The sequence below is a fragment of the Camelus dromedarius genome, chromosome X (genome assembly GCF_036321535.1).
Source record: "Camelus dromedarius isolate mCamDro1 chromosome X, mCamDro1.pat, whole genome shotgun sequence".
NCBI lineage: Eukaryota > Metazoa > Chordata > Mammalia > Artiodactyla > Camelidae > Camelus > Camelus dromedarius.
In genome coordinates this window covers 90205153-90231682 of record NC_087472.1, presented here as the reverse complement: position 1 = coordinate 90231682, position 26530 = coordinate 90205153, and the positions used below count along the sequence as shown (strand labels likewise).

Below are 26530 nucleotides of genomic sequence, written 5' to 3'. Positions count from 1 at the left end.
GCTGTACCAAAATTATAATCATTATCTAAAACAACCTTTCTAAATTCTTCAATAACTTATAAACACAAAAAATCAAATGGGTAACTGAATTAAACTTGTATTTAAAAAAAACAGCAACAAAAACATCTGAGATTTTCTTCTGAATAACTTTTCCTTAAAACAGAAATAGAAAATAAAGCAAACACGAAGGTTTCTGAAATCAAGGAAAATCACACATGACGGAATAAAGCCCCTTCTTTGGTTCACACAACACATTAGCCTTTGTCTTGGGTCCCAGGTCTTCATCTAGCCTGCCATTCTTAATTTTTATACTCTTTCAGCTTTCTATGATTTCTACCACTCCAGCAAAGTGAGCATTTTCATTGGTTTCCTGTAAAGTCAATGATAAGGTTTTGAGACCTTATATAAGGAACTGTGGACCTGGATTTTAGATGCACATAACTGCTAAAATTCAGAACATATAGAGAACTCATATTCATCTGTAAGAAAAGGCAAGCAATCTAATAGAAAATCGGGCAAAGGATGTGAAGAGTCAACTCTAGAGGCAAAAAATTTAATGGCCAGTAAACAACCAGGGATATGCAAATTCAAACAATAATGTCACGCCATTTCCTGTTGCTATGGAAAGCAATTTATGATTTATAATAAAGATGTGAATACTCTAGTGAGTCAGTAGTTCTACTTCTAGTTATTGTCACATTGGTTTGTGAGGAGACCTACAAAGAATGTTCTTCCAACATTGTTCACATTAGTGAAAAACTGAAAACAACCTAATCATCATTCATCCATAATCTCATAGCTCTACTGTTTTGTTCCTATTCAAATCAGAAATATTTTTAACAGACTACTTCTCTATTCTAAAGCCACTTTAAATCGTTGTTCTTATTTTGTATGGCATTCAAAATCCTATTTAACTTAGTCATAAGCAAACTTAATGTTTCTATTCATAACTGACTCATTGAAGATATTAAAGATAATAAAAGAATAATGCTGTCTCTGACAAATCTGACTTCAGCTCTAATGTCATACACGTGGTGAAGTGTCTCAGATAACATCTGTTTAGTTTTGAGTGAAGCACAGTATATAAATGTGCATAACTTTTGTATTTGTGTTATGTTTCCAATTATGTAAATCACTAATACCTATTACTATGCTAATACTAGAAGACGTATTGTCATGTTACCATGAATTATTAATTTTGTGTTTCTTATCAGCTACTTCATCAAATAATTTAAAAGACAGAGATGCTTATCTATTCATATTTCTCTACATGTTATTCACAAAAGTTCTCTCAAAAAATCCTGACAATTAAAAATATGCACACATGGCTTTGTAATTTCATGGGTCGATAAATAGAATTTTAGTTATATCCTACACTTTCTTGTGAATGCTTCCATATTTTGCCTTTTGAATATTTAACAGCATTATTAACTTAAAAAAATCAATCTAATTTTCATGACTAGCATGTTATATAATCAGTTATTATAAATGCATTTTGAGCTTTTTAATCTTAAAATTAAAGCTATTATTAAAATAGTCCAACTCAAACAATTATGGCTCATTTTATTAACTATATACATTGTGCTTTCTTTTGAGCAGTAATTGCTGAACATCCGTTATGTCCAGAGGAGGCAACAAATTGTTCAGAAGTTGGGAGCTATGGCTTCAGAAATATTGGGCATGCAAACTCTTCGTTTTTAACATATATACTGTTTCGAAATTACAGAGCAAATTAAATGCATTTGCTCTGAGTGTTAATTTAAGTAGTTAATTTACAACTACGGTGTTCCTTTTACAAAAAAATATGTATTAGATATACACTGAAGTACTTGGTATCCTTCATAATATGTGTCACTCCATACATATTATATATGTATATAATATGTATATTACATATATATATATATATATATATATATATATATAAAATTTCTTCCAACGTGTAAATGAATGAGTCTAGTCATACTAATGCTACTGCGCAAAGGACAGCCAGGAAGAATGAGATAAATATATGACAAGGAAAAGAGCAGAAAGGTGGCAATTTGGAAGTATTTAGAATACAAAGATGATTTCTAAGTCTTGTATAACTGACTAAAGAAAATAGTAACATCAGCTAATTTTGTCTGTTAGAAGAAAGAAGTATTTTCAATATACAACATAGAACTGAATTTAGATTTATAATATACCCTGGTTTTCAATGACAAAGCAATTAATATGATAAATGAACTCTCAAGATACAGAAAGGTATATTCAAGAGGAAATATTGCCTTGGCATTTCTAAGCAAATTTTGTACATAAGTATTGGTTATGTCTTTGCTGGAAAGAATCATGTGACTTGTGATATATTTTCTCACTAATAAACTCTAAGTTTATTCTGAATTTAAGTATTTCAAGTATTCCTTAAAGTGCTATCTTCAGAATACTATAGAGTTTCATTAGAGATGTTCATCTTTAAGTTAATTTCCACCAATCATTTTGGTAATATTTTTTAACTTTTTAATATGAGTGGAAGTTTAAACTGGTATAAATTTATGAGATAGCAATTGAACAGCAAAATAGCTTTACTTTAAAATAAATATTCCTTAAAGTGTTCTCTTTAGTGTTAAATGATTTTTCTATGTATTTGTTTTTTCCTCTCTTTTAAAAATAAAATCATAAAGATTATGGCCACAGGTTCTCTTGTTTGTTTTTTCCCATGGCGCCTGATGCAATGTTCTATCTGTAAATACCAAGTCCACACCTTCCCCCTAAATAAGTGTAATGAGTGGCTTTATGTTACTGTAACTTCTTGGCAGTCATCCTTACCCATAATGATAGTCCCATTTGCTTTTAGAGGTGTAATAAATATGTATTTAGAATTTTAAATATTCTTCAGTGGTAACTCACAGATTTAAGGATTCCTTTAGCAACCAATATAGTTTAGTGAGCACAGCATGGCATTTCCTGATGAAAGTACAAATTCACAGCCATGAAGTCAATAGGGTAGACATTCACCAGGCAGACCAAGGGTATTGCTGCAGAGACCAAAGGGTCAAGGAGAGAACAGAGACCTACATGGGGACTGTAGGTCATATATGCCATGTAATTTTCTCTTACCTGTCAATCCACATGTCATCCTAGAGGGGAGCAGGAGGAAATTAAAAATCTGAAAGACTGGCCATTTATCCAAGTGCTACCAACTCATATAAAGAGATTGGTAAATTTGTTTCAGAGTGAGATCCTTTTTCCTCACTATGCAACATGGAGGAAGCTTATGAAAATCAGTGAGGAATAAATAAAGAAGCTCCATTTATGTAAATCAATATCTGACCCCAAGACGTATCTATACAACTCCTCCTGCATATTTATTATATTTATGACTATTTGCCTACTTAAGGAATCCATGACAATATTTCTCAAAGTTCAAGTCCCAGACCAGTGGCATCAGTATCACTAGGGAACTGAATTTTAACAAGATCCTCAGGTTACTTTGCCCACATTAAGGTTTGAGAATCATGGCTCTCCATGGTATATACCAGAACTGTGAAGGCCTAAGTGTTAATCCCAGAATTTAATTTATGGATATCATTTATCTTTCATACACCTTAATGAATAAACAGCTTCATGGATACAGCTTTTTGAGACAGACAAGTAAGAAAGGCAGTTGTACTTTGTTTCTGAAGTTGTGGTTAGAAAAATGGTACTTTTTGAGTATTGCAGATTGCAAGTGCACATTTCTGAACGCATCTGAAATCTCAGCCTGCTATTTTCTACGAACACCCACTGTCACCAAGGGTGGTAACTCGCAAATTCAAAACCTTCTTCATTTAACTCCATTGTTTCTATCCTGTATTGGGTCTGCCAATCAAAGCCACCCCTTGGGTAGCACAGTTAGTAAACCAGGTGGTCCATTCATTCGCTTAAACAGAAGTTGTTTCAAAACTATTGGAAGCGTTCCCATCTTTCTACTTCACACATACTCAGAAAGGGATGGCATCCATATGCAGGGCACAGCTTTCTTTTGAGGGAAATTAAGAAAAAATAATGCTAACATTGCTTCAAATGTTCTCCCATAGAATATATCGTTATGTAAACATGCTTTTAATGGAGCAGTGGAAGACTGGTAAGTAAAAAATTAAAATTGTAGTGCAGTAAAAGCACGATTCCAAGAAAGTATAAAAAAGGTTTAGGGTACAAAACGACTTTTCAAGGTATATTTGGAGCAATAGGATGATCAAGGAAAGGATAGGTCTGCTTTTGGAAAAGATGGTGCAACGTTGGGGAATGGAAAATAAAAGTGGGAACCCTTTAATTCCTATTGGGTTTGTTTTTGGATGTCAAGAAGAATGATATTCTGACTGCAAAAAATAAAATAAATAGCAATGAGAGGGAACTGTTGCCCAAGATGGGTAAAGAAATTAGAAAGTCCCCAGCTGTTCAGAATTAACTCTCTTGATCTTGATAAATTACATCTCAGGACACTAATAAAATTGGCAAACCAAATGGCAAACCACTATGGGTGGTCTGGAAGATTGGAAAAATGTAGTTTTTATTTTCTAAAGGAAAAATAAGGTGTGGGAATAAAATTTTAAGCTTCTAAATAGTTATTTAACCTTAGAAAATGCAATGCCGGAAGAAGTTGATGAAATATTTTGAAAGAATGGGAGTCAGTTGACACAGGTGCTTTGATAAGACTAATGCCATCATGGCCATTACATACGGTTAGATTGACAGATGGAGAAGGCAAATATTTACATACTTGTTTCCAATGTTTTGAAAAAATTAAATCTGTACTTATTCTATAATTTGTCATCACATTGAGTTTCTGTACAGGATTGTTTGCTAAAAAGGGCAAAGACCACTCCTATGCAATTCCAAGGTTTGTTTTAGTATTTTCAGGTTATAACCTTCAGACTAGAATCTATTTGTCATAAGAAACATTCATCAACACGCTTGTTGTAAAAAAAAAAAAAAGTTTTTACTTCATTGTAAACTGTATTTACCTTAATAAGAAAAAGACCAATAACATAATAGAAAAAAAATTGGCAATGAGTATAATGAACAATGCACAGAAAAGGAAATATAAATGACTCTGAAACATTTTTTGATTCTGAAAAAAGGTCATCCTCACTCAAAAGATGAATACAGATTAAAATTACAAAGGGATGCCATTTTTTTCTTGCTTAGCAAAGATCAAAAAGGTTGATGACACACAGAGCTGGCAAAGTTTCTGGGAAGAAACTCCTTCATTTTACTGATGGGAGTGCTTTATGAAGGGCAATTTGGCCATATGTACTAAAATAACAAATGCCATTTTGACCCAGTCATTTAACTTCTAAGAACTTATCCTATGGGGATACTTGCAATGTGAGAAATGACATGAGCATAGAGTTACATGCTGTCATAATATTGTAGCAGGAGCAACACTTGAAAACAAACTAAATGTTCATTAACTGGAATGCTGGTTAAATGAATCATGGTCCATCCTTAGAATACAATAGTATGTGACTGCAAAAATGAGAATTTCCTTGAAGTGATAATATGGAAAATAATTGTCAGTATGTATCATTAAGTGGAAAAAAGTACTATTCAGAAATGGTGTTAATAGTATTCTACCACCCATTTTTTAAAGGAGAGAATACATACTTAAACATTCATACACTCATACCCTATCCTTGGAGTGCTATTGAAGAAAGTGATAACATTGGCAGCCATGGGGACATAAAGTGGGTGGCTGAAAGATGGAGATACAAGGGAAGATTTTAACTTCGTACAAGAAAGCATTGTTTTTTCAATAAATAAAATATACTTTTAAAGTTTATCTTGATGGATTAATTTATTTTCAACCTTAGAATAATTAACCTGGTATGAACTTACTGACAGAATACTAACTCATTTTGTATAAAAGGACTGTGAAGATTCTCTTAAAATGAGAAACAAACATGAAATGATATCTAAGTGAAAGTAATATATTTACAAAATCCTCACCCATACTGCATATAATAAATATGATTATATTCTCCTGTAGCACATACTATCTTATTCTATTTCATTTTACCCACTAAGTTGATTTCATAACTTATCAATGGGTCACCAATAACAATTTGAAATACTGTTCTTTCAACTGTCTCCTCCTCAGAGTATTGAGGTTCCTTAAAAAACTGAAAATAGACTTACTATGTGATCCAGCTATTCCACTCCTGGACATATATCCGGAGAAAAATAAAATTCAAAATGACACCTGCACCCCAATGTTCACAGCAGCACTATTTATGATAGCCAAGACATGGAAACAACCCAAATGTCCATCAACAGATGACTGGATAAAGAAGATGTGGTACATATATACAACGGAACACTACTCAGCTATAAAAAAAGAATAAAATAATGCCATTTGCAGCAATATGGATGGACCTGAGGATTATCATTCTAAGTGAAGTGGGACAGAGAGAGAAAGAAAAGTGCCATATGACATCACGTATATGAAGAATCTAAAAAATAATAACAAGAAGGATACAAATGAACTACTTATTTATAACTAAGACGATTGATTTATTGAATATGTGTAAGTACACTGACTGTCCTTTATGATTGGATTACTGCATTCTGTTGATTCTTTTTTTGTAGTTGGCTTTATTCCTTTGATAACTATGTAAGTTTAAAAAGCTTAAGCTTTAATCTGTTCTTAGAAACAATAATTAGTACATATATGTAAACTAAAAAAGTGCAGTCTACTGTATATATGTATTTACATGCAATATAATGTGTATGTGCAGTCGAACTATAATAATTCTACCCAATAAAACTGAAAAAGGAAAAAAAAATAGTCTCCTCCTCTTCATCCTACTACCAAGTCCTCATCCAGGACCATGTTGCTCCTCAGCTCTCTCCATCACCTCCTGACTACTCATCCTTTTTTGGTCCTATGCTCCTCAGATTTGAAAGTTTGCCAGTTACCCCTCTTTAATGGTTCCCACATCTCTCAAAGATCATTTTTAAGCTCCTTAAAGCAGCCTACAAGCCTCACTAAAACCAGGCTTATACTTCAACATCATTGTATTTATTTTTCTTCCATCCTTCACGCCATTAATCACTTCCATATCTTGGTTCTTCTTGTTGCCTCCCTCTCTCTGGAAACCGTTTCCTCTTCCTCACACACATTTCACTTTATCAGTCCCTACTCATCTTTTAAAGACCCAGTTCAGGCCTAACATCATCCAGGAGGCTGCCTTGGGATCAGACCTTCTCAAATTTTAGTAAGTCAAAGCACCTTTTGGAGGGCTCGTTAAAATAGTTTCTTGAGGTTCACTTATATCTATTTTGAGTTGAGAGGTCTGTGGAGAAGGCCAACAATTTGCATTTCTAACAAGCTTCTAGATGATGCTGCTTCTGCTTGTCTAGGGACCACATATGGTAGCCGTGCTCTAAACAATACCCTGACTGGGATAAGTATCACTCTTCTGGGCTATTACAGCATCCTATAAGAATACGCACTACTATGCATTATAAATGCTTTTGCATTGATTGCATTAAGTACACTGAGATATATTTATGTATCAACTCACTTCTAAAAAAATTGAATGAGGGCCACTTTAACATAGTAGGGTATTGTAGTTAATCAATAAATAGTTTGTTAGTTGAATGAAAATTTCGTTACCTTAGTCTCATGTCTTTCTTTACTTAGGTTGATCAGAGGTATATGAAAATAAAGTTAATGTGTATTTCAGCAATACAGTTGATAAAATCTCCAAATGACCCTTTGTGGACAAGATGGAACTATATGAACAGGGTAGGAAATTAAGCAATTAGAATTTGGTAACGAATTGAACAACTGCCCAAGGAAATTTGATGGCTGAATTGATGTCAAAATAGAGGGAAGTTTCTCCTGATGTGCTGAAGGGCTCCATCTTAGGATTCACTTCAGTTTAGAAATTCGTTTTCACAACATAGATGAAGTTAAGGAAGGGAGACATATCAAATCTCAACTTGAAAAGAAACTAAGAGATTGTAATACAGTGTATGAAATAATCAGGAGCTTAAGATCACGAGTTCTCCATCTTTACTATCAACTGGATTAACTGGTTAACAAATTTATTAAGGCTTCAAGTAGTTTGGGGTTAAGAGCAGCTTTTCTTTCTTGGGGAGCTGAATGAGGGAGAGGGTAGTAGTGGGACAGAATAATTAGAACTGAGGCGGGGAGGCCATGAGTACACAGAGACAGGGTCAGTACAAATGTAGAAGCTAAAATCACTAGAGATGAACCAGAACCAGACACAGAGCAGCAATGCTAATCATGGATGTTGACTCCCAATGGTAATGGGTTTCTTGTGTATTCTCTGCCTTGATCAGGACACGGGAAGAAGCACAAGCTTCAGGGACTTTGGTGGATAAGCTTGAGTAGTGCCAAGGAAAGGGCTGATGGACCAGACCAGCATTTAATTCAAAAAAGTAGGCTACACAAGGGCAAGATGGAGAAAATGTCAATTAGAAGTAGCACGTGTGAAAAAGAATTGGTGATTTTAGACACTAATAAATTTAGCCTGAGTCAACAATGTGAGTCAAGTATTGTTAGAGTAAAGAAGTGAGTTATGGTTAAAGGCATGGACTATGGTCAGATAAAACTGGTGGTGTTTTGACGGTTTAACAAGTGTCTAGCCAGGGACTGAGTTGTCTTCCCTTCTCATAGAATGCCCATCTCTCCTAGAGTGGCAATCGTCAGACTGCAGTATGCCCCTTGAGGTACACAAAGAATTTCCTAGGGATATGTGGGCATAGATGGTGTTCTTGAAGGAAGTTTCCCTATTCGTAGCTTCTACAGGGGATTTGCCTGGGTTTCTTTCTGTGGTACATGCATCATTCCAATTATCATTCCTACTTTTTTGTTAACAACAGTCCTCCAACTTTACAAAATATAAACACACCTCCTCTGATGTATCTCAATAGCATATTTTACCCAAGACACATTTGTGCCAAATCAAAACACAATTCAAAATATTAATGACTGAAATCCTCCTTTAATCAATATACCATCATGAACTTACTCATCCATCTCATTAACAGATTCATTTTCAACAAAAACCCACTGGGTATGTTTAGTAATTATTTATCAAAAGTTACAGATATTTAGGTAATTTGGTTATTACTAGGTATATTTATTATTAATGATTGTAGACATAACTCAATCTAAAAGATTTTTTAAAATACCTAGAGCCTTACAGTCACAGAAAATTGTTTTAAATATTGAATTTCAATCCACATGGGTGTATTTGTCATACAGAAGTATGATAGAGTGGTTAATAGAAGACTTTACAGGATAAATATATATTACATTAGGATACAACTCTTTGGGGAAGTGGAATGGAAATATGATTTAAAGAATAAAGAGGAATGATATGAAACTTCTAACTATTAAAGATGAACCTGTTTTGTTTTTTAAGTGGATGATGGTAGCTATTATAGTGCTATGATATTTGGATTTTACTGGATACATTCAAAAGAGTAATGTAACACTGCTTAAATGTCAATATTTACAATATGCCAAGGGAGAAAAGAGATGTCAACTTTAAAATGTGTTAGCGGATGCTCAGTTTTCTAAACTATTCTTAAGAGTTTTATAAGCAGAATGGTCTGAACAGTACTGTAACAGATAAGTGCTTTTGGAGCCCTTCTCCTTGACTTGGCAGGGGAGGAGGAAAAATCACCTTCTTCCTTCACTCATGAGAAACAGACCAGTAAAAGTCATACCAGTTTCTTCTTGGCCAACAAATTGTTAGTCCTGCTTGAATTCGCTGATTCAGAAATTCTCAATTGAAGAAACTCTTCTCAAGTTTCTAATCTTCTCCTTATATAGGCATTTTTGCTTGGTGAATGATGAAATGTCATGACTATCTGCAATTTTTTCAGAGTGGTTTTCTGGTAGCAACTTGCTGCTTTCTTTTGAAAGAGGGGACATTTTGGAATCCTAATTTTTCTTGTTAAGGGCTCTTACCAAAACTCCAGCTACAAAAGGAAAGGTCCCATTCACTGTCTTTCTCATTTCCCATTTACTGCCTTAGGAAAATGTGTTCCCACCTTAATCCAATAGTGTTCCCAGGAAATTGGCTCATTTTTTCCTTTTTAATGAAGTGGAAAGCCAGGTTAAGAAGGGCAAGTGAGTTAAACAATGCCATACAGCCAATAAGTGTCAGAGATGAGATTCAAACTTGGGTCTTTTGCTCCCCCCCCCCATTATCATGCTACTTCAACTCAACAATGGTTTTTGGAGTTGAGTAGAGAGGGTGGAAAGTAAGAGGAGGAATTATGATTGCCCAGTATTCAAAGAGAAAAAAGTCAATGCCTAATTTCACTAAAATGTGTTACCTACAAATTTCAACAATCTTCAAAGTTTTATCACCGTCAGAATTATACTCTGGCTCAGAACCAACCTAAACTCAGGGGAATTTTAAATTTTCAATAAACCTCTGTTGTCTAGCTGCATGGTGAATGACAGTATTGTGCCTTTCATCAAATAAATTTCATCTACTATTTCTCAGAACACATTCCATGGAGATTGTAAAAAAAGTTTTTCTTTACCTTCTGAGTAACCCACCTAGGCAACAATGATTCTGAGTCTTACCAGAATAATTTCTTATGTTTTATGTTGATTTTTGTCAAGTCCTTAATTATTTAAGAGAATAGACTCATCTCACTTTTGAAAGAGCCAAAATCTTTTACAATTGTGTTACCTCTTACATTTATCTTTGAAATTTTTTATTGTCTCTTTCTAAATAGGTAGTCAAGCATTGTTTCATGGACTCATGATCCTATTTAGCCAAGTATTCAAACCTTTTCATATTTTTGACAACATTTGATATATTGCCTTTCACATATCAAATCCTAAATGAAATCTTATCTCAAGCTGCCTTGAAAAGCTCAAAGGATTTGTTCTTTCAGCTTCTGAAAAGAGAGAGATTAAAAATAATTAGGTTTATTTGATATGTTGAGTTGCATGAAATGTATCATCAAATAAGAAGAGATGCTTCCCTAGGTTATAGCTGTATGGGTCAAATTTTTATAAGTGTAAGTATTTCAGTAATTATATGAAGAAATTTGTTAATGCCCTTGCTGTCCATAAATGTCCAGGTGCCACTCTACCTAATATCAGAAGTGACAGTATAATATTATCAGTAATAATTTCAGTTATTACATTAAAATGGTGTGTGCCAAAGAAAAAACAAAATTTCCTTGTCCAATGAACTTTCATCAGATCTTTAACCATGATTATTTGAAGTTTTTGTCATTTACAGATAGCTGTTGTTTTACTCTGAGGCTTCCATGAAAGTGCTTCCCGTCAGCTATAGGCCAGAAAGCTTGTCTCCAAGAAAAAGGGACTATCTTGGAAAGGACTAGTCAGGTACTCTAGGGTGCAGGCTTCTGATAGCTTTATTTAAATAACTTTGTGAACAAACCACTGGACTAGTCAGGATTTCCAGAACTCTAGTGGAGAAGCTGATAGGTTTGTAAAACTTCTAACCTGAGATCATGTGAAACAAGAATCAGTCACAAAGAACTGAATGAGCTGATGAAGGATGATGTGATCAAGGCTTTTTTTTTAAAAAAATAATATTTTATTGTTTTATTTTCTTAAAGGAACTTCTTTTTCCTTTTTCTTATGCTATCTATAACTCATAACAATTCATTAGATTATACTGCTGTGAACAAAGATGAAACATTTAGCTTTTCTCCCTGCCTGATCCGCCCAGAATTCAAAGTTCTTATTGAATATTCTTTTTTTCATGGCAATATATTTATTTGCATAGCTTCAATAAGAATCTGTCCTTCTTGTAACATGATATAATTGAGAAAGTTGATTATATAACCAAGACTCTGACTGGAATGTCATATTTAAGAATGATGTGCACAGAATCAGACATGATCAGACAGGTTTGGAAAACCACAGTTGACTTTATGGAGACAATGCTTACAAAGCCTTCTTGGGAAAACTGGCCTGGTATCTGGCTTACAGGATGTCCAATATTGCAGGTAAATAAGGAAGGTCACTTCCTGGCAGGCCCAGGAAATCTTAGGATATTTTAAAGACTTTAAGAATAGAAGAATTTATCCAAATCTATAGACACTGCAGGAAAAATCTGATGTCAAGTTTGTGGCTTGGTGTCTTAAACTCATGACCTTTAAAAGCCAAATATGAAATTCCTTGTGAAAATTTTCAGCAGAAAGACTTGAAAAAGCCTATGTGGTCAATTACAATTCCTGCTCCATCTATGTTAATAAAGACCCCAGCCTTATTTTATAAACAAGAATAATCTTACTTTGAGTATTTTTTATCAAATGGGAAGTTACTGTATTGAAAAATTTTATGTTTCAATAGAAAACTATAGCACACTCTTGGGGGTCATCAGATTCTGGTCCTGTTCATTGCCTTTGAGCTATTTTGCATTTCTTTGTAAAGTACACGATTTTGTTACCTACCTGCAACCTGGACTGGATCCTGCTGTTGTATACATTTTGTCAGTCATTACCAAATTTTCAATTATTCCCATTTCCTTCAGTATCTGGCTACAACTTTCCAAACTAATGTTCCTAATTTTTTCTCCCATTCTCCTAACTTGGCATAACTAAGAACTCAAAGCTGACTGCCCAGATCCGTATTTAGAGTATAGACTGTCTTGTAGCTAAATTTTCTTCCCTAGGATCTAAAGAAGCCCTGAGAGTTGAAGCTGGATAACCTGATATACACTTCGAAAGACTCAGCAGCACAGCGGATTATCTATGGACAACCTTCATGCCTGGAGCTGCTGCTGTGTGGGCTACTTGGGGAGCTCACCAGAACTCCCACATCTTCCGTGCTCTGCCCCAGAAAATAACCATGACTATGGACCACCTTACTAAAACCTCTCTGATGTCTATGCCATCACCAAAAACATTCAAACTGCAAACCAAGAAATCCATCAACCGGCCACTGCTGTCCTCACTCTATTGCCTAAAAATGTTTCCATACAACATCTAGGAAATTTCTTAAGTGCCTACCCACTGGACTCAGAAACTAGGTTTAGAGTCTGCTCCAACAATTAATCTTCAGTCTTCTTAATTGCATAGAAAAATCACCATCACTGAATACTTTTTTGATCACACCATTCAGTAAATATCTTCTCCTACCAAGTCTGAGTCAGTTCAACTAGTTTTTCAACAACAGAAAGTTTCTAAAATGAGCTACATGGACTAGCTTTCCTAAGTCGTTCAACAGGAAGCCTAGTTTATTCTTGAACAAAAAAAAAAGGGACTGACAAAGATCTCCTTAACATTCTCCTTAGCTCGATTAATATTGAGACAGGTTTCTTCTTGATTACAGGCCTGACATCTCTTTTCTTAGTGCATTCACTTTAGAAAAGGTTCTATTGTAAATTCCTTCTCTGCCCTTTTGAGATGTAAATCTTTTACAACCTATGAGTATCTTTTCAAAGACCTGGGAGCCATCCTTTCAAAATGTAAACATTTGGAAGGTTAGTATCCTGTCTCTCAGTCCTTGTGGGAGAATAGTAATTTACTTTCAGTAAGTGACAAGTAGCAAACACAGATGGCCTAATTACATTAACCATCCTCCCCCTTAATGTCCTCCAGTACCTCCCCAATAGCTCATCCCAAAGCTTAAAACCTTTCTTGCCTTTTGTTTCAGTGAAGGTTAAGTTCAATCTCTCTCTCTCCTATTGCAATAATTGTGAATAAAGTCTCACTTGTGTATTAAATTGTTCCACGCAAGTTTTCTTTGGCAACACTCAAAGCAGTGTGATACACACAGAGAAGGTTTTTGGTGTTCAGATACTTTAACATTTAGTCACTACCACTGTGTCCTTTGGTAGTTTTCAGTGTGGATTTGACATTATGGACAATTAAGTTTTTTACATAGTAAGGAAGAGGCAATACAACACTATGTCACATTTTTTTAATGGACCACAGAAGGAAAGTCAATCTGGAGAGGAAGAAAAAAATCCTTCCTGTCATCAATATGAGCATATTTCAGTAGGTAAGACAACACAAATTATGTGTCTAGCCTCAACCTCATATTTTAATAACAAGTTTGGAAAGCAGTAGTTAGGCAGTTTTATGTCAGATAAATAGTATACCTCCAGGTCATTTTTGAAAGCACTCATTAAAGATTAAAAGCATAAGACCCTTTATAGAAATTTTAACTGGTCCCTGGTTCTTAGCATCCAATTATCATTTCTAAAATCTAAAATCAACATATTTTGTGTCTAAATTGAGAGTACATTTGAAATCAAAATTCAAAGGCATGCCTTCTAGTGGGCTGACTGATGGGAAAGGGCTGTGATTATGCCTAATTTGCACCCTCCACATCACGATCTCATTGATTATGCTCCTCAGCTTGCTAAGGGTTCTGTGAGGTGATTTTCAAGATGAATACTGCTATTTGTAGGATTTCCTGAATAGGAATATTTCGGGAGTAAATTGCACAAACCAAGCGATGTGCAGTCAATTTTCACTCCAGCATAAACAATGTATTAGAACAGAGCCCTTAAGGCTTTCTTTATTTGGGTTTCATTACACAGCTAGCTGTTCAATAAGCATGAAGTGCCAAGCAGGCAAAACTGAGGCTCACAGAGGATATTACATATTTTTCAAACAGGTGCTCTGAGTTTGACTTGAGAAAACAAATGACCTGGATGGCAAGGCTTTAGGCCATTAGTTTCAGAGGTAACCATTGCCATCATGGCCAGACAAAGAAAATTTCTCTAAATTTAGGAAATGGAGGCTCCTTGTACATCTACTTTCTTTGCATTAACTCATTCCTAAGATTTTTGTTTAAAGGTGTTTCTTTCTCTGTGTTGAAAAATGGGCAAATGTTCAAAGCTGTATACAAACTTTTTGGTTTCTAGTAGTTTAAAGTTAAGCCAAGTCCATTTTCCCATGTATCTTTAACCGAGAAAAGAAGTGTAATTGCTTTAAGCAGAGAACTATATCAGGCTGTAGGGATTAAAATCACGTATCTCGTAGCAGACGAACTCTGTACAATCTTAGTAAATCAATTACGAGACAGTGACTATAGATAGAAGCTGAACAAAGAGGGACAAAGAACTAGGTAAGTCAGTAAATTATTCACACAGGTGACTATTCCCTGATTACAAGCTAGGGGTCTGAGAATTATGAGGAGAATCTTTCAAGTCACTGTATATACGATTTTATGATCTTTTTTTACCTTGGATACAGCAACAAGCAGAAGAAAAAGGCTAAAGGAATATTTTTGAAATCCACACTCCAGAGATGAAAAACTCAGAATACGTACAGAGGACTGAAGCCAAGGAGTTCTACTGCTAGGGAAAAAGCAGCCGCCTCAGTGATTTAGACTGAGCTGCAGGAGGCAAATATCATGACTCTCGGAAACTACACACAGCAGTGAGAGTGGTGTCGTGTAGCTCTGATAAAGCAAAGTGATTAACAGAGCTGAGAGTAGCTTTCACTCTAAGCAGCAGGGACCTGTTTGGCAAGAACCGATGGACTGCGGACAAAGAAAGGCCCAAAGAAAGTTTTTAATATTTCAGAACTCTTCTGGGGTGCACAGACTAAAGTCACTTCGGTTGAGTCCGTTTGTATCAGAGCATTTTGTTATCTTTTCTCTTAAATATATTCCATGTACAGAGATAGCTAACATTGAACATATTTTTCATTATTTTAATGAAGAAACATATTTTAACTGAAGGTTATATTTAAAAGTAAAGGAATGTGCTTTTCTCTCTGAGTTATAAATAGTTACGTCTGGCTGAGAACAAAGAGTTTATGGCCTTTCCTCTTGTAATATTAAAACAAGAAATACTTAAGGATATACTTGATTCCAGATCACTGAGAATCTGGCTGAGATTATTGTTTACTGAACCAAGTAACTGTACTTCTTTGCTGAGATTATTCACTGAGTAATGAAAAATCAGTATTGATGAGATGCAGTTGCACTGGAGAATGGGCGCTGGTCAAATACCTCTGAGGACACTACATGCTAGCTAGGTAGAAGAACTGAAGGGATGCCAGAACTGATGGCTTCTCTCAATGATGATGTGCTTTGCACTCCTATGAGCACACATGACCCAAAGGCAGTGTCACTGGTCCATCAGAAGTCACACTTTGGTGCCAAGACCTCCACTGTGTCATCATTGTACTGGCTGTGTTGTTACTTGTCCTGTATACTTTCTTAAAGCTAACTAAATTTGTTTGGGGTAAAGCCTACTATGACTAGAATCTAATTGTCAGACTGAACCCAAGACCATGCCACTGGTTGAGTAGCCTAGTTTTGCACTGATGAAATGATGTCTACCTGGGACTTATACAGTACCATCTGCTCTTAGGGGTAGCTATCAGAATGGTAGATGTAAACATGTCAGGAAGAAGGAAGGCAAAGAGGGTGGAGGGTACTTTACAAATATTAATCATTTTAATTGTGGCAAAACTTTTTGAATCTCCTTCCTTTCCTCACTTAAGTCCATCCTTCCTAAACTTTCATTCTCTCTTCTCTAAAAGATCCTCACACTTCCTTTTATCCTTATCTCCTAGCAAAACATCAATTAAATGTAGACAAAAACATTAGGTTATTATAATCCTGAGAGGTAAATAAATTGAATAATTTAAGTCAATGAATTAAAAGAAAAAACTTTTCTCATAGATGTTACTTAACTTATTTAGTCTTAAGTTCCCCATCATTACATTAATTAATAAGCTGCACTTTCAACTGAATTGGTTTATTTGGTCGACTACTTAATGTTGTTGGTTCACAGGAGATGCAAAACAGGGAAAAATTCTTGAAATGGGCTCCTGCAAAAGGAGGAAAAGATAGGAACAATCAATGTGTACAGGGACACTAAAAGGAAGAGATGATGGTGTCCAATTGGCATCTTTGGAGCCCGAAGCTTTCCTATAACATCTCATTACTACCCTGGATGCCTCATTAACATCTTTATTCATTGATTTAAAAATGCGAACAAGTACACACCATACACTGGGCCCTGGGATGGGAGTATTCAGAAGTAAGTAGAACAAGGGAGTTAAGTAAGAAAATGCCCTCTGCATTCAAAGAACAGCATAATGAGGTACTCAGGTCTCTAAAATTTAAGTCTCAAAAAATGTACTAGGCTATAGGAAGGAGATAGATACCGAAGTTTACAAGAAATCCTAAAAGGGTTTTTCACTCTACTAGGGGTATGTAAGAAGGCTTTGAGGAAGCAATGACATTGAATTCTGGCTTGAAGGATGAAGGAATATTCATCATGCAAAAAAAAGAGAAAGCGGTCATTTAAAGAAGAGAGAAGATCAAGAACATAGATGTGGCATGAAACCACATGTATATAAAGATACCACAGAATTTGTTCAGTCTAGAATAGAAGAAGAGGTTGGCAGAATAAGAGGACAGAAAGGTAAACTGGAGTGAGTCTGAGAGGATATAATGTCTACTAAACAGCCTACCTGTTGTAGGCACTTGGTCTGAAATGACTTCAGTTTTATATAAGAAGTCTACAAATACATATTAAGTACAATTAAAGCAGGGATGGAAAATGGATTGCTGTAACAAATATGATGAAGACATTCTAATGATATGAGTTTAATGAATACATTATTACTAGCAAACACTTGAAGACAAAACAGAAAATGCTAGTCAAGTAATAATCATAATTAATTTTATAATTAACATTACAACAATGATGATGGTGATCATGATGATGGTCATAAAGAATGAGAAATTTAGTTCAGTGATATTGCCACTCTTTTGGAAAATAATATTTAGAGCAAAGAGTCCCTACCTTAATGTCAAATGGTCCTGTTTGATTTGGTTGGTTGTAAATTTCCAACTGATTCCTAATAGGAGACAGCCACAGAAGCAGATGATTTATTTGCTCTTCAAGCTGATCAAGGTCTTTTATGTGATCCTCAATTTCTCCTTGTTTCTCAGGTAAAACTCTAGAAACCTGCAAGGAAAAAAAAGTAGAAGACTCTCATGGTTTAAATTGAAATGCAAAAAAGAAAGATTTTCAAAAGTTAATCATTATGACATGGTATAGAAATTTACTGAATTTAGTATTTTAACAGCATGGTATTGATTACTTACATGTGTTACATGTTAGGATTTAATCCATGTATTACAAATCACTGATTAACAGTCCAAAAATTCTACCCTTCAAAGACAAGAATCGTTTTTTTTTTTTTTTGGAAATTCACAATGTGTACACCCACACAAATACACACCCAACTCCAACTGATAAAAGTAAAGGAGTGTACGCTTCACTTACCCACTCAGTCATTAAACAGAACGATGCCTTGTGTATTGTATGCCAGACACTCTGCCTTTATACTGGCCACTAACTTTCTTTTATGTTACGGAAAATTGTGCAAGGAAAATCTTTTATGCACAAAGAAAATTGGTAAGGTAATAAGCATTTTTGTGAGCTGTAGCTTGAGAGATCTAGTATAACCAAGTAAAACAGTATAAGACGATTGGAATGAAAAGTAAAAAGAACATTTGAATTAGAGTAAACTATCATGGAATGATTATTAGTTATTTTTATTAAGGGTTTACTATGCACCAAGCACCATGTTTGGAAGTTTGACATTTATTGCCATCTTTAATCTGCTCAACAACTCTATATAGATACTATTATCCTAATTTCATATCCTCTCATAATTTTATCCCAGGTTGAAGAATGTTAAATAACTTAGGAAGTAGTATGGTATGCGGTTCAATATTGTGAAGGCTAGAGTTGGCTGCTTGGTTTTAAGTCGTGATTCCATACTTTTCATAGCAGTTTAGTCAAGTCTTCTTTAACTCTCAATGCCTCCTCTATAGAATGGGGACAATGATAGCACCTGCTTTATAGGGTCACTGCAAGGATTAAATAAGGTAATCCTTGTAAATAGCTTAGAGCAATATTCAGCATGATAGTAAATGATAATTAAATAATTAAATGTTAGTGATTATTGCTCAAGTTCAAGTCTAAGCAAGAGTAAAGCCTCTTTCTTCAGATTAGCAAGGGCTAAAACAAGGGTACACAGGAATAAAGAATGTGAAATTGCAATGGCAACTCTTTGTATTATTAACAATACTCTTCTAATAATATAAACATAACATTGCACTGTAATATGAACACAGATGTCATAATATACCTCTATTATATAATATTATCACATTATGAATAATGATAGAGAATATTTTTAAAGTAAACTAGATAAGCATACTAACATAGTGGTACCTCATCTAAACAATGCCCCATACTTTGGAACTATTGTTTTAGAAACTTTTAAAATAACTAACTAATGAACATTATCTTTTTTAATTGGACCCAAAAGTGTGAGGTGAAAAGGAGATACATTCATGGATAAAATAAGCAATCAATTAATTTTAGGGGAAGGAATTTTACGTAAGCTCTTATTATATGTAGACAACGTACATTTTGACATATGTTGTAAGTACATTGATATATAGACACACACACACATACACACACACACACACACACACACACACACACACACACACACATATATGCACGAGTATAGGGTTAACATCCAGTCAGGGCTGATGCTGGCCAGCCTGGGACTGACCTTCTTCTCCTACAACAGTGTTTCCTTGAAACATTAACTTTAAGATGAAAGGGAAATGTTGGGTCTTCTTTGTTGTATGAAACTATGTCTGGATTGGCGAAGCTGTGAGTTGAAATACAAACCTTGGGTCTGTATGACTAAATAAAAGCAGTAAAAGATGGAAAGGAAACAGAGGTTGTGGCCTCTATTTAAAGTGACCTGCACAAACTCTGTTTTTCACTCCTGGCAGCTTCTCCCTGTGTGGCTAAGGAGTCAAAAGAAGCAATGTGTGTTGGTAGCGTGGAATATTAGCCCGTGAATAATGAACCGTGATGCCGTACCTGCTTTGTTTGGCTTATATCCTACTAGAAAGCCAAGTAGATATGGTATTGGATGAAGGCCTATATGTCTTTCATGAGTTCTGCCCTATAAGGACATCCATGGTGTTAAACTCTACTTATATATATATGTGTGTGTGTGTATGTGAGTGTGTGGTAGTTGATATCACAAATATAATTCCAAGCATATAATAATCTAGTAATTTGCTCAACTTATCTTTTCCAGCATTTATAAGGAAGTAAACATTTTATTTTTATTGGGTCATTTTCTACTCACAAGTACATGTAAAAGGCATTTTATACCTTCAATTTACAGCATCTAAGAGCCCCTAGATCCTGAAGCTACTGGAGATAATCACCGTCATAGATTCTCAAAATCTCTAAAATCGAGCTGTGAACTCATTTTTATATCTGATCATAAAAGACTTCACATTTCACTTAGGCTTCATGTATAAGCACAGAAATCTGTACACATTTTAACTAAGATTGTTAGTTTCCTTCTCATACTCCCAACCCATCCCTTCCTGGTAACAGAGATAGGACAGGACAGACTTTGTGCTTCTCACCATCATAGCATTTATCTTACACTATTTAATTTGTTATTTACATTGAATTTCTGGATGAACTACGTTCCTCCACATGATAAGCCTTCAATAAATATCTGCTGAATGAAAGGCCAACAATTTCCAAATTCAGGATTAATTTTTTTTCAATGTAAGAAACAACAGATGCCCAGTGTAGGCAATGACATAAAAATGTAATTTTATCCTCAAGTTAAACAGTGTTAAGTAAAAAACAAAAATATTAGTAGATTGGACTACATAAAATCAGAAATTTATGTATGGCAAAGAAAACTAAAAGCAAAGTTAAAGGACAAATGACAATTATGAAAAAAAAGTTTGTGGCTCATATCTCAGATAATGTATTAATTTTCCTAACCCATAAGAGAACTTCTGCAAATTAATAAGAAAAAGGCCAACAACCCAAAAGAAAATTGGACAAAAGTTAAGGACTGTTTACAAAAAGAAAACACAACTCGATTTTAAATGTACAAAGAGAAGTTATGCTCTCGCCACAATGTGAGATCTAAAGCTTTCAGCTATTGTACAGACATAAATTCAAGTCTAAAAACACACTATGCTGCCAAAGCTGTGGAAAATTCAGACTCATACATGGCCAGTGGGATGTACATACTGGCATACCCCTTGTGGAAGACAATTTGGCAATATCTATCAAATGCCTATAACCTTTGGCACAGAACTCTTACTTCTAGGAATTCATATCATAGATGTATTACTGGAACTAAAATCAATGCTTGGTGATGGTAGGGCAGATGGTGGATGGGGTGGGGGATTTTTCACCATATTTCTTAATTTTTAAAAAATAAAAATGTATTACCTTTGCAAAAAAATAAGTTAATTCAGAAATGGAAACTACTAGTTTTTTGGGGTACCAAAAAGAGTGATAAGAAATTATGTATTTTAATAACAAATCATTATTAATAGGATATACCACATATAAAGCCATCAGTCAAAAATCTTCTGAGTATTTTCCTAATACAATATCACTTAGTTAATGATAGAGTGGAATTTGAGACCTTCTAGTATATAGTTTTTGTGCTCCCTCTCCTCCCTTCAAAACAGTCTTCAGGAATTGATGGCATCTATGTAGTTCATGGAAAAAGATAATGGATGTGAATAATTTGTGATGTAAAATAAAACTAAGTTTTGTGCCAGTTTCCATGTATTTTAAAGCAATTTATTATTTACTATTTACTATTCTTATCAATATATGGACAGAAAAACTTTACTAGTAAAAAGAGTGATTTTTCCTAATACTCTTTTTAAGTATCATGAAATCAACTCTTCATACAACCTGTCCCCTGTGGCGAAAGAAAACAATTAAACACATTGAATTTCCTTATGTGTTAAGTTAGTATCTAACCAAATATTGACCTAATTTCACAAGATTAGCCTCCTTTTCTTTCAATTTTTGAATTTTTATTTCAAATGTGTAGAAGTTTTAGTATTATGATAAACAGAAGTGTCTGTTTTAGAAATAAAGATATTAAATACTGACTTCATATCTTACACCAAAAATATTCTAGAGAAATTCAAGTGTTAAGTGTAAAAAATTAATAATAACAGAACTGGAATAAAATATTGATGTCAAGCAGCCCTCCAGAAGTGACAGGGATGTAAATAAACTTTTAAATACAATATTTGTTTATTTATCTGGAAACTAAAGCCAATTAGCAAAATTAAAAACAAGTAACAACTGGGAATACTTGTAGCACCTATCCGACAAAGGGTCATATTCTTACATATAATAAAATCTTCCAAAGAAGGAAGAGATGGCAAATCTACTGGAAAATTGGATAAAGATTATAAATAGGAATTTGACAAAAATGCAAACAGCTAATAAACAAGACAAAAGTCCAACAACTAAGCATTCAATGAACTGCAAATTAAAACAGCAATGTAAATCATCATTTGCCTATTATATTGACTTTTGTAAGAGGTATTTATCAAAGTTCTGCAAAGTAAGCACTCTTATGATGTTTGTTGGAGCACAAATTCTTACATTTGTAGGGAGTAATTCATATCAAAATGCAAGACTTCCACCCTAAAAACTACAAACAGTACTAAGAGATTAGGGAAAACTTAAGCAAACAGAGGAATATAACCTTGTTCCTCTACTGGAAGGAGCTAATAGAAGGAATCAACTGAAAACTCCAATAATGTAAAGATATCAGTTATCTTCAAATTAATGTGTAAATTTACTGCAATCCCAATCAAAATTGTAGCAGCTAGTTTCTAATAAAAAATGGCATGTCAACTCTAAGATTTACATGGAAATGTAGAGGGCCCAAAACACCCAGGGCAATTTTGAAAAATAACAAAATTTGAGAACGTTTACAAGCAGATATCAATATTTACTACAGTTAATTATGTGTGGTATTGCTGTGGAAACAAATAGATTACATATATTTACCTAATTTATGACAATGGTGTCCACTTTAGTTAAGTGGATTGTAGATGATCTTTTTACTAAATGGTTCCAGGTTAATTGTATATTAATATATATATATATAAAAATCTTGACTCCTACTCTATACCACACACAAAAAATCAATTCCAGATTGCTGCAGACTTCAATGGAAAAGACAAAACAATAAAAGCTTCTGAAAGAACTTTAACACAGGAAATATCGTGATAATTTTAGGGTAAGTGATTATTTCTTAAATAAGACACAAAAAGCACTAGTCATAAATGAAAAGACTGACAAACTGAACTTCATTCATCAAGATACCATTAGAAGAAAAAAGCAAGGTCCAGATTGGAAGAAGATATTCACAATGCATATATCTGACAAAGAACTTGTATTCAAAGAACTCTGACATCTATAAGAAAAAGACAGGTAACTATTTTTTCCCATGGGCGAAAGATTTGCACAAGGACTTCACATAAGTAGATATAAAAATGCCTCTAATCATCAGAGGCTCACAAATTAAAACACAATGAGATACCAGGTCACATCCGCCAGAATGACTAAAAAAAAAAAATTATGATACATACTCATGATGAAGATGTGGAACAATGGGAACTCTCATACACTGCTGGTGAGAGTGAATTGGTACAAACATATTGCAAAACTGTTTGACAGTATTTCCAAAGCCAAACATATACATATCTTATGACCCTGGCATTCTGTTTCCAAGTATATTCTGAAGAAATGTGCACATATACACAGTAAAGGACATGCAAATCATAACAGCGTTATTCATAATGGTTTCAAACTAGACACAACCCAAATGTCTAGCAACAGAAGAATAGAAAAACTATGGAATATTCACACAATATGTAAAGAGACTAAGAAAACAGCCTATGGTACATGCGATAGCATAGAAGAATCTCATAAAAATAATGATGAACAGAAGTTAAACATAAGGGTATATATGCTATGATTCCATTTATATTAATTTCAAAGACAGGCAAAACTAATACAGGTATTAGAAGTCGGAAGAATGCTTATTCTTGGGGGAGGGTTGTAGCTGGAAAAAAGTTAATAGCTGGGAAGAAGTATGAGGGAGACTCCTAGGGTAATATTCCAATTCTTGATCTAGTTGCTAGTTAGCATAGGTATGCTAACTTTTAAAAATCTGGTCAATTTATATTCTTATTATTGGTGCATTTCTTATTTTCTATGCATCTCTTGTCCTTCAATTTCAAAGATTACATGAAAACATTTTAAAAGTCTTGAAAGTATTCATTCCTTTCAACTAGAAAACTCCACTTCTATAAATTGTCAAGAGTAATATCTGAGATATACAGAGATATGTGACAAGAATGCTCAATTCTGTCATTTTTACTAGTGAAAAATTAAAACAAAATCCCCCATGTAGAAAAAGTTACATCCATATAATGGAATACTTTGCACCTATTAAAATACATATCATTAAAACATTCTATTATACTGAAAAAATATTCATTACATATTAATTAGTAAAAAAAATAAGTTATACACCACACATAAATTATGTCTTTGATTTTCTGTGTATATTTTTCATATAAGTATCTACAAGTAGATACACATACACTTATTTTTTAAATGACTGAAAATATATGCACCAAATTATTAAGCTAATTTTCGGCAGTTTATCAATTAAAGATAACTGTATTTAATAGTTAATATATTTTGGCCATTTCCAAGTTATCATACAAAAAGAGTATTATTTTATATATTTTAAATGTTAAATTAAAATATATGGATAGTACTGCTTGGGTGGCTGGCTAGCCCTCCAAAATACATGCAACAACAACAAAAATTAGTGTTATAACAGAGATTTAAAATATGCTTTAGATACTATGTAACAGATTTTACTTATTACTTCCCTTAATCTCATCTATGATCTTATATATATTATCTTCTAAAATTAATAAATGAGGAAATTAAGGCTCAAAACTATAAATAATATTTCTAAGGTTACTAGTAAGTGAAAAAACTTGGCTTTAAATATCTGGGTTTTCCAGACTCCAAATTCCACCCTTTCCTTTTATCTGCCCTCTCAAAACATACTTCCTGCTATCTTTCAAAATCGAATGTATTACTTGATAAACAGAATATTAAAATACATGCTTTTCAAAAGTTTTCATTCTTATGGGAACAATCTATATCTTTAACTTTCATTATCATTAATGAGATAAACATTTAGAAGTCAACTTAATGTATATTGTTTCATATTAAAATGTATTTCATCATACTTCAAATATAAACATATTTTGGAAACAAATTACTATTAACATTTATTAATTCATGATTGTCTATTATATAGAGACTACAAGATAAATTAGATTGCTTACTGAATAAATTGTTGAATTATGACTAATCCAAAGTCATGATTAAATGATCTTCATATAACTGTAAAAAGTAATTTCCATATTTTGGTAGATTTGTCATTCAATGTAAAATAAAGACATACATAAAATAAGTGGTTATATGATTAAGAATAGTAATAGAAAATTGTCAATTCATGTAAGTAGCAATTTGTATAATAAGTTAGCATTATTTCCAAACAATTTAACTATAAATGCTGAATTCTGAGCCTTTCATGTTTAAAAATATAGATCATGCTTGAGTTAAGTTTAAAATTCTTATTTCATACAAGGCCAAATCAAATACCAGGTGAATAAAATTTTAGATGTAAAAAATAAAACCATAAAATTAATAAAAATATGGGTAAGTGCTCTTTTAATTTGTTGTAAAAGTTATAATTTTTATTTAAAAAGTTTAAAGTGATCAAGTTTATAATAATATAAAACTCTGTAACATAAAAATAAAATAAGTAAAAGAAAAAAATCAAAACCAAAACAGTCTATCTTATATAATTTTAGACAGTCTTAAGATAAAGCCATTGTCATAGATCAACAGAAAAAGAAGAAATACTCAAAAAAACCAAAAGGATCAGATATAGACAATTCATGAAAAAGCAACTATAACTGACTTATAAATCTATTAAATTGTTTAACTTCACTAGGAAATACAGAAATTAAATTCAAACAGTGAGGTGCAATTGCTCAGATAAGAGCTGAGCTAAAGGCACTCAAAAGCAGACTAGACAATGCAGAGGAATGAATAAGTGACTTAGAAGACAGGATAACAGAAGTAACCCAATCAGAACAATAGACAAAAAAGCAAATAAAAACCAATGAAAGCAATATAAGGGACCTATAGGATAATATAAAGCATGCCAACCTACACATAATAGGGGTCCTGAAGGAGAGAAAAAGGGATTGAAAAGGTATTTGAAGAAATCATGACTGAAAACATTTCAAACCTAAAGTAGGAAACAGATATCCAAGTAAAGGAAGCACAGAGGGTCCCAAACAAGAAGAACCCAAACAGACCCATACCAAGACATATTATAATTAAGATAGCCAAAGTTAAAGATGAAAATTGATTCTAAAGGTAGCAAGAGAAAAACAAAGAGTTAATTACAAGGGAACACCCATAAGGCTCTCAGCTGATTTCTCTACACAAACACTGCAGGCCAGAAGGGAGTGGCAAGATATATTCAAAGCCCTGAATGAGGAAAAGCTACAACCTATGATCTTCTATCTATTCTTTAGAATAGAAGGAGAGAG

General features: G+C 33.7%; 1 protein-coding gene across 9 annotated transcripts in view; it reads right to left on the bottom strand.

Moving 5' to 3' along the window:
* The window catches only part of DMD (dystrophin), a 1947932-nt gene that overhangs the window by 637721 nt on the left and 1283681 nt on the right, over window positions 1-26530 (bottom strand). For all 9 annotated transcript variants that reach the window (XM_064483309.1, XM_031445593.2, XM_064483311.1 and 6 more), the window contains one exon: window positions 17775-17939. In XM_064483309.1, the coding sequence (XP_064339379.1) occupies window positions 17775-17939 (165 nt within the window). The remainder of the gene's footprint in view (window positions 1-17774; window positions 17940-26530) is intronic.